The 10050-nt window shown below is 32.7% G+C and overlaps 1 protein-coding gene across 1 annotated transcript; it reads left to right on the plus strand.

Moving 5' to 3' along the window:
* The first annotated feature begins 8687 nt into the window (after positions 1-8687).
* LOC114526546 lies at positions 8688-9781 on the plus strand. The gene is made up of 3 exons (XM_028548152.1): positions 8688-8880; positions 8993-9163; positions 9401-9781. Exons 1-3 carry the CDS (start codon positions 8688-8690, stop codon positions 9595-9597), a joined length of 561 nt encoding a protein of 186 aa, XP_028403953.1. The 3' UTR covers positions 9598-9781.
* Positions 9782-10050: the final 269 nt, after the last annotated feature.

The raw sequence follows: 10050 nt of genomic DNA on the forward strand, positions 1-10050 counted from the left end.
TTACTTTTGAGTTATGCTTGCCTACTGCTGGCTGGAAAGAATATAAAGAATAATACAAACCAGTGTGTGAACATGGCTATGAACTTTTGAACTTCGCTACAAAGTTCGGAACGTAGTTTGCAACATTGACGGAAAATTTATCTGAAATCAACTGTAAATATAATGTCTAGACACTACTGCCATTAGCGTCCATGCTTGAAGTGTGCAAATTTTTTCACATTTATTTACGTTTCAAACGTAATGTTTCAAATGTTATGACGCCCGTTTGGCCGATAAATTGAATAATTTGAAATTATAAAAAATATTGATTATGGAAGCAAGAATATACTTTTATTCTTGTATTATCCTGACTCAAAATAGTCTACAATTAATTATTTACATTTTGTACCTGAATTTTTGGGATTTACAGCATGAAATAACCGTTGCATGTTTCAAACGGCTCAATTTCATTGGCCAAACGATTGATTACCCCCTTGATTACCCCCTTGAATGTCGCATTTAAAACGCAAACAAACATGAAAAAATTTGCACGCTTCAAGCTTTGAACGCAAATGGCAGTAATTATAAAATTAACTAACTGTAACAGTTACAGCTTTTCATCCTTCTGAGAGTGGTAAATGTACCAACCTAATTAAATCATCTTAATGTCATTATGTTTCCAATCAACTTATCTTGATGGACTAAATTAGCAAACCCTAGCAAATTTTACTTTTTATTAAATGATTGGTGTGAACTCAGTAATATTGAAACAAAATGGCAGTAATTCCAACACCTTGCCAAAATCACGGCTATATAGTTCAACACTTTCTGACATAACTTCTACCTTTCAAACATTAAAACATGAGAAAATATCACACCCAACAGTGGCATACTGCTTACATATTTAGGCAGTACTATACCACTAATGTAATAATTTAAGCTAAATAATCAAAGCTTAAGTCTTCAACCAGTATGTAATTGTAGAGTATAGTTATTTTGACAGACTTACAAACATTTTTTTTAGATGTTCTACTTCTCTGACCATAGCCTGTTAAAATCTATTCTATTTAAGGTGGTCCTAAGGTGAAAATAATGACTGTAAAGGTAGTATGACCAATACCATATTATAGACTCTACATTTTTCATGGCATTACAATTACACTTCTCACCTACCACTTTAGACTTGTTACAAGTTGACTCATATTGTAAGGAGTATTAAAAACCAGTAAGTGAATAAAGCAATCAGGCGAACCCCCTATAGCTAAAATCCGAACTTTAACCCAAGAAATTTTAGCTCAATGGCGCAGCTAAATAATACAAGTCGACTTGTAGCAAGTCTACTACATCTTGAATGCACTCAATAACGCTTACACTAGAAGTAAAACCGACATTTGAACCTAAATATCTATAATATATTCACACTGCTTGTACATTTTTAATAAATTGATATAGTATTTAAAAATAGGTACGCAATGCGTACATGTGGGTAGCCTGTAAAACATTATTAACTGCAATAAAGCTGCTATAGTGGCAAGTAAATATCAACTGATGCAATAAAATATTATTTTCTAGTCTTATGTTCTAATGCCATAAACAATGGAATAAACACCCTATAGTTAGCTGGTTGAATACAGTTATAACAAAGTCAATTTAGTACACAAGCTATATATTATAATATTTTATTGTATTATATACATTTTAGACAGATCAAAACATACATAAATATTTTTACAAGAGATAGGAAATGAAATTTTTGCAGAATAGGTGAAGAGAACAAAAAAAGGCAGTAAGGTTCCGGGATGGTGGCACACATCATCTGATAACATAAAGCTTAGTTAAGAAGGAGAAAAAGAAGGTTTCAGACTTTTTCAAATGATCATCGTTTTGATGTCCTTTGACTATCAGCAAGTCTTTGTTACATACAAGATTGGTTATTTTGTTGATAAATCAATGTTATAGTTATGTTAATATTCAATAAAGGTTAAATGTTATTGTTCCAGTAAGATTATACCACTTGTTTTCCAAAGTTTATTGGCAAAATGTTCACCATTATAACTGAAGATGATAGTATGATTTCATTGATCCAGTAAGAAGGTACAGATGGTTTGCAATGTTGATTACAGATAACTGATCAGCATCAATTAGCTGGACATAATAGCATCAGTTCGTAGGTCCAAGAAATCTGTGTGGCTTTTTCCAAGTTTAAATTTATCAGTTGACAATATCTTATCACTGTGGTAATCAGTCCGACAATCAGTTAACATTGAATGCCATCATTCATCATTGATATAAATGTGTAAAAATTGTTTCAAACATTTCAGCATAACAATTTCAAAGGGCTCATCTATGTATCTGAACAATATTTTAAAGATTTTTGTTCAGTTGAAATGCACTTGTGTTAAAAGTTTTGTTTTTTAAAAAAATATGTTTTGTTAGTTATGTTCAAGTAAATGCTTCTTTTTAAACTCCAAAGCATTTGGTTTAATAGCTGCATGTCCACAAGAAAGAAATTAACAAGTGAAATATTGCATTATAATTTATAAAACAGGGCAACTTAATATGTACTGCCATTTGCAATAAGGTAATGTATTTGGTTTAATAGCTGCAAGTCCACAAGCAAGAAATTGACAAGTGAAATAGTGCATTATAATTTATAAAACAGGGCAACTTGTTACTACTATTTGCCAAATTATAAGGTAATATATTTGGTTTAATAGCTGCATGTCCACAACCAAGAAATTGACAGGTGAAATGGTGCATTTTAATTTATAAAACAGGGCAACTTGTTACTACCATTTGCCGAATAAGGTAATGTTTTATTTATTTTCTATTAGTGTAACTTTGTAGTTGTAGATTCAACGCTCACCGATCACCGCTTTTTCGTCTTTAAAGTACTCGCCTTCGCTTTAAAACTTGACAAACATATTAATGTGACTTTGATTGCTTCCGTCCTTCGAAAACAACGAAATTTTCCGGAAGTAGAGGAACCACCGTTCGTCATCTTTCGTATATCCGACGATTACCGAAGATGTGGCACCCACACACACACAAACATCCAGACACTTTTTCAACTACATAGTGGTTAGCCGCGCATGCGCAGGCTACCCACAAAAATATAGGCCACTTATATTATTGCATGATAAGCACCGCTTCAATCATTGATTAGTCAATCAAAATCACACAGAATTTAAAAGTATTAAAATTAGCCTATGTACAGTATTAACACAGAAAGAACATACTGTATTTATAAATATTCAAATTTATGCAAATTTTAAGGTCAACACTAGAACTTCTCAGCTTCATCAGCAGAAATTAAATTTCTCTTTCTGTCTAATACTGGTATAATACCTTCGGACTAACAATATCTGATTCAGCAACTTCATTTTCACTCAAATTAATCGAATACCCATCGCTAATCGAGTCAATAGAAAAGGACCCTACTTCTTCCCCCATATTTTTTGCGCAAAATGTGCTCACTGCTCATCCTGATAAATTTATGCGTTCTGGGTACTAGAGCTAATAAATCGCCTGGGATTACCAACTATTGTAAATGCCAGCCAGTTTGACAAATACGTATTATTGGTAATCCCAGACTGAGGATGTGTCGCTCCAGGATGATCAGGAGTCTCAAGATTTTGAACATAATTAATCTCACATCAGTCTTCAGAATACTCTTTGATATTCACAGTACAGGCCAAACAAGCGCGATCAATAATTTCGTCAAATTGAACTTGGCTAACCGCATAGGTAACAATATACTACGGCATGCATGCACATGATAAAAAGCAATTTGGTTGTTTGAAATTTTATCTGTAAATTTTAATGACACATTATATTTTTCCAAAAAAAATTCTTTGTGCATAGCAGTAATTTCAAAGCCGAGTGATAATGCATCGATGCTTCTGCAATTGTCCTACTAGATAGTAGATACTGGAGAAAAAAGCATTTAATTGTTGATTTTGCCATTTGCCGCCGAAATTAGTTCCCAGAGTGGCTACAAGCGGGGTATTCTAAATTTGCAAGTGGATAACACGCCCTGGGGAAACGACTCAGAGAACAAATTTCCCCAGGTCAAGGTATCCGTCTAAAATACAGCTTATCACTTGCCTAGTTTGGCGATTGGGTAAGTTTATAGTGAGCTATATATGAATATAATAAATAATAGAGCAAAGGCAAAACATTACCTTCCGTTCTTGACTGCAGTTCATCAATTTACTTCATAAAAAACCCAACAACCCTTTCATTATTGTCGTACTCATTTAATCCATCATAAGTGATTAAATTTTTCATATCAATTCCCCTAATATCAATTCCCCTCGCGCTAGTTCTCTTGGAAAAATTATTTCCATTACAGATTGAACAGTTGACAAAAATTTGTGAAGGGAAATATCATCCATGCCTGATAAAAAAATGCAACAGCATCCAATAATAATTTCTACATCTCAATGAATAAGACGTTGGTGGGGAAAACTATATTATTTTAATGAACTATCCAAAAAACACTGGGAATCATGTCTAAGTAAATAAGTACATGCAATCATATGTACCTTTAGCAATGTCATTAAGCTCCATCCGTCTCTTGTCAATTACATGATACATTAGTAGCCTGTCTACCAACAGACAGCTATCACTGATAAGATTATCAGGATCAAGGCCTGCCTCAAAAAGGTATGGCGACAGAGATGTTCTTAACTCTTGATTTGGCACTTCATTTTTTGACAAGCTGTCCAAATGTACCATATAAAGAACAGTGTCACATTTTAACAGCAAAGCAACCTACTAACATTTGTTTTGTAACATTTATAGTATGTGAGAGTTTTCTGGGATTGAAAAGGTTTCAATAACTGAAAAAAATAGACAAAACAATTAAATAACACACACACAAAAGAAAAACAGGCCCTCTGGTAAGGAATTCTTGCCTGAGGACCTACAGTATACATTAGTTGCATTCTTTTACAGAGTGGCTGCCGGTTAGATCTTAGATTGTTTGTAGAATTCTGCAAACAAATTTCATCTACTAAAGCCCATACAGTGTTTTGAACATTTATAGTATGTGAGAGTTCTCTGGGATTGAAAAGGTTTCAATAACTGAAAAAAAACTAGACAAAACAATTAAATAATACAGACACAAAAGAAAAACAGGCCCTCTGGTAAGGAATTCTTGCCAGAAGACCTACAGTATACATTAGTTGCATTCTTTTACAGAACGGCTGCCGGTTAGACTTCTTGTAAGTAGAGCGTTACATTTTTTCACATTTTTAAGACAAGTACCAGGTGTTACAATAAAAAAGCCCTGCTTACATGCATTAGAGTTTATTTCAGTTGGTTAAATTTTTTTGTGACACCTGTTAAAAGTACAAAAATTGTGTTAAACTGTGAAATATTTGTACCATTTCAGTCATATCCTACCAAGAAGAAATCATGCTGTTCAGAGTCAAATAGTCAAAATGCTACATCAAGATCTACATCAGAGGCTATCATCGTAAAGTTTGTACGGAGGGATAGTAAAGAAAAATTCTACCGGGCGAGAAAAAATTGAACTGCTGCTGATTTTAACTTCGAATCATCAAATAAAATTTTCATTACTGACAATCTTACTAGAAAGAATAAAGAGCTATTTAATTCCTGTTTGAACATCAAGAGAGAGAAAGGATACAAATTCATCTGGACAAACAATGGGAAAATCTACATGAGAAAATCTGAATCTAGTTACAGCATCAATATAAAAAATCAGAATGACCTACATCAACTCTGAATCTAAAAGTCTATTATAATCAAATAAGTATATTACTATAAAATGGTTACATCTAGTGCTTGTCTAAAGTGCCCTTTTGGGTCGATTGATGTTAATAATGATAAGCTATCTGATTTTTCCTTGTTGCCAAAACTTGTAACTAATGATGCAAGTAATGTGCCCTACTTGCAAGATATAGATGCTGACTTACATATGCCATTGGAACAAAATTTTCAGTACTATTCTACCCATGAATTCCATGACAATTACAATATAAAATATTCTTTATTGGCAAAATCCTTTTCAGTTCTAAATTGTAATATTCGAAGTTTATCTGCGAATTTTGATGCTTTGGCTCAAATGTTATCTGAATTATATTTCCCATTTTCTATAATAGGATTAACTGAGATTAAGATCAGAGAAAATGAGGTGCCAGCAACAAATACTGATATTCCTGGCTATCATTTTATTTCACAACCAAGTAATTCTAATGCTGGAGGAGTAGGTTTTTATATTAATAATAATCTTAAAACAAAAATCAGAACAGATCTTTCATCTCGAACTGATGAATATGAAGCTCTTTGGATTGAAATTATTAATAATAGTGAGCGAAATTTAGTATGTGGTGTCATTTATAGGCATCCAAGAGGTGATCCAAAAATTTTTATGAATTACATAGATATGGCAATTGAAAAGATTCACTGGGAAAATAAATATTGTACATTACAAGGTGACTTTAATTTAGATCCCCTAAAATCTGAATCTCATCAAGAAACAAAACTTTTTCTCAATGCTTTAAATTCATTATTTTTTCAGCCTCAGATTATTCAACCAACCAAAATAACAGATCATTCTGCTACACTTATTGATAACATATTTTTCAATTCACTGGATCATTTCACAATTAGTGGGAATCTAATATATGATATCTCTGATCATCTTCCAAATTAAAAATTTTACAAGAGAGATTATTCCACATTTAATGAATCTAATTTAATAAACAATCTAAATTTAATTAACTGGGATGAGATACTTGGTACAGAAAGAAACCCAGATAATTTGTTTAATTCATTCTATGATAAAATTTCTGAGGTGGTTGATTTGCATGTTCCTATAATACAATTATCAAATAAAGAAATGAAAACAAAATCTAAACCTTGGATAACACCTGCTATTAAGACATCAATCTCAAAAAAGAACAAATTATATAAAAATTATCTAAAAACAAAATCTGTCCATTACTATACTAAGTTCAAGTTCTACAGGAATAAGTTAAATCATTTGATGCGCTTAAGCAAAAAAAAATATTATAATAATTATTTTGATATAAAACAAGGAAATAGCAAATTAATCTGGAAAGGAATTAAAAGTATAATTAATGTTAAATCAAATGTACTTGGTACTCCTACTATTATAAATGAAAATGATTCTGAAATTTCCGATCCTAAGGAAATTGCAGATGCTTTTAATAGATACTTTTCTAATGTTGGAGAAAAGTTAGCAAATAATATTCCAAGAGTAAACAAGTCTCCACATGAATACATGACCTCATCCCCATGTGATAGTCTTTTTCTTTATCCTATATCTTCAGTACAAATTGAAAATGAAATTGCCAAACTGAATTGTTCTAAAGCTACCGGTCCCTTCAGTATAGAGGGTCCACAATAGGTTTTTCGGGATGCGGGAATTAGGTCATTTTTCAATCAGGAAGCGGGATATTTAAAAAATAGAATGCGAGATTCGAGAATAAAATTTCTTACGGGACGCGAGATTTTTGTAACTTGTGCCTCGGGATTCGATATATGAAATATTTTAATGACGGGATACGGGATTTAAAATATGCCGTTTGACGAATTTGAAGAGTTTTTGAGTCTGAAAAGATTCAACAAAATACTTTATTTACATGTAACTATTGTATTTTGAAATTCGATATTACCGGAAGTAACCGAAAAGTATTTGACCTTTACGACCTTGACTGTGAACATGAGTAAAGATGGCGGATATCTTGCTCATCTCTGAAGAAAGTGAAGTCGTTTATACAAACGTTATCAACTGTGTTTCAATATTTTACGAGAAGGGTGCGAGCGGGAGCTCATTCCTGAGAAAAGAGAAGTTTCGAGCGGAAATCAAAAGTGATGTTAGTACTGTGAAGGCACTGAAGCAAATCGTCAGGTATGCAAATGTAGGCAATGGCCAATAGTCGAGCCAATATACAATATGAATATTAATTTTGAGAACTTTCGATTTTAAAACAGTTAACAGTCTTGCACGGACAGTATGTTTGACTATGTTGGAGACCTTTGATCTCATTGACTCATTTAATTTTATAAACTTTATATGGTCTTGTACGCTTATAGTTTATGATATGGATACATTTGTCATATCTGTGCACTTGGGCCTTGGCAAAATTTAGAATTTATGTAAAAGTGTGGCGTGCTTGAAGACTATGTAGGTCTATGTAGACCTATATGTGGAATGCCCCTATGTCCTATATGAGTTGATTTTGTATATCAATTTGTTCATTTATAATATTTTTAAGTTCCTTGTGGTTAGATTCTGCTGCACATCTAAATAAATTATTTTATTTTGTGACTAATTTTGCTCTAATATTAAATGCCTCTTCATTTTATACAGCCAATTTGGTGGCATTTATCAAGTAGCCAAAAGCATTGGCCTTGGGAATAATATTGATATCAAGCTAGCTAGGCTTGACAAGAGTGACACACAAAAAGGAACCCAATGCTATGCTATCAACACTGATAACCAGGTTCGCTTGGAGTTACCAACAATACGCACTGGTAGTGACTCATTACAAGGTATGTAGGTCGATGATTCAACAATATCTTTTTTCTATTTCAATTTGGAATATATAAGTCTATACAGACTATATAGTCTATAAAATTATAATCCCCAGAGGCCTAATTTGTCCTGCACAACAATTTTAATCTTCTTAAAGCTTTATTATTAAACTGCAATGTACCCCAGCGCACTCTACGAATTTGACATTCTCATTATCTTCCCAGTTACTGTTTACCCTGTGAATATTTCCTTTGCAAAATCATGTCCAAGGATTGTTGTGTGCATTGATGACCAAGAAATTAAGAAGCATAAAGCAAAGGAAACTGAAAGAGAACTAAAATCAGAGCAACAACAACTACTTAGTGAAGGTACAGTATTGCATGGAGTAATGCTAAGTTTTTGGTGAGCTTAGGTGTGAGTGATGAATGACCAAGAGTTTTTTGACTACCATAATAATTTAATTGATCTATTATTATTTAGAATTGAAGAAGCTAGCCAACAGTGAGCTAGTAAAAGAAGATGTGGCATCAGCTTCTGTTAAAAAGAGAAAGGTGAACTGGCCTTGGAAGATAAAGTGTGGCATTTGTCATTGCATAGTGCAGCTTCGGATTGACTCAAGCATAGCGGGAAGAATCTCTTATTTTAAATCTCGTAAGTTTGGTCGTTTTTAACAATTTAACTGGTATAATGGGACTTGCTGATGATGATGAGATAATGATGATATTTTATTCACAGTGAAGGGGATGTAACTTGAAAATTTTGACTCAGAACTAAAAAATCTGTCATATATGTACTGTAAAATTTGTCCAAAAGTACCACAAATGTTAATTTTACAATATGCTTGAACAATGGCCATATATTTGTTAAAACAATAATTTTCTCATATAGATCATTTTGATGCTTGCAAGGAAAAAAGAAAACAAATAAACAAGCAGAGCACGATTTCAGAGATGTTTGGAAAAAAGAGGAAAAAGGATGACCAAGATGTAGGGACACGCACAGTTACTGGCCAAGTTGAGTTAATAGAAGTTGACTCTGATCTTGACTTTTCTGATGTTGAAGATGATGGAGGGGAACGCAAGTAAGTTGTGGTATATAATCACCGCGTTCGATGTGGTTGACCAGTGACCAGTTAAGAAAAGTGTTAAATTTTCAAATTATTTTAAAGAATTTTAACATCCAAGATTGTAATTAATAAAGTATATAGGTCTATATAGAACATCTGGAAAGTCTAGGTTGATATGGATTGAATACATATTTATACTCAGACTGTACATTCATTATAATTAATTATAATTGATTTGTGAAAATGCAAACTGCAAAGTCTGCAAAAGTTGTTTTGTAAAAAGTGCATAAACTTTCCAATATGATTAATATGCTGTGCATAATTGCGTTGAGAATTTAAAAGTGTGTACAATTGATGTATCCAAAGCACAATGGTATGGGCGATATCATGTGAGACTAGCGTACATGATATGTGTGCATCGACAACATCATCAGGACCATCAGCATGGAACAAAGTACTTTAACTCTAATGT

Source organism: Dendronephthya gigantea, unplaced genomic scaffold, assembly GCF_004324835.1.
Source record: "Dendronephthya gigantea isolate DGI-Jeju-01 unplaced genomic scaffold, DenGig_1.0 000039F, whole genome shotgun sequence".
Classification (NCBI taxonomy): Eukaryota; Metazoa; Cnidaria; class Anthozoa; order Malacalcyonacea; family Nephtheidae; genus Dendronephthya; species Dendronephthya gigantea.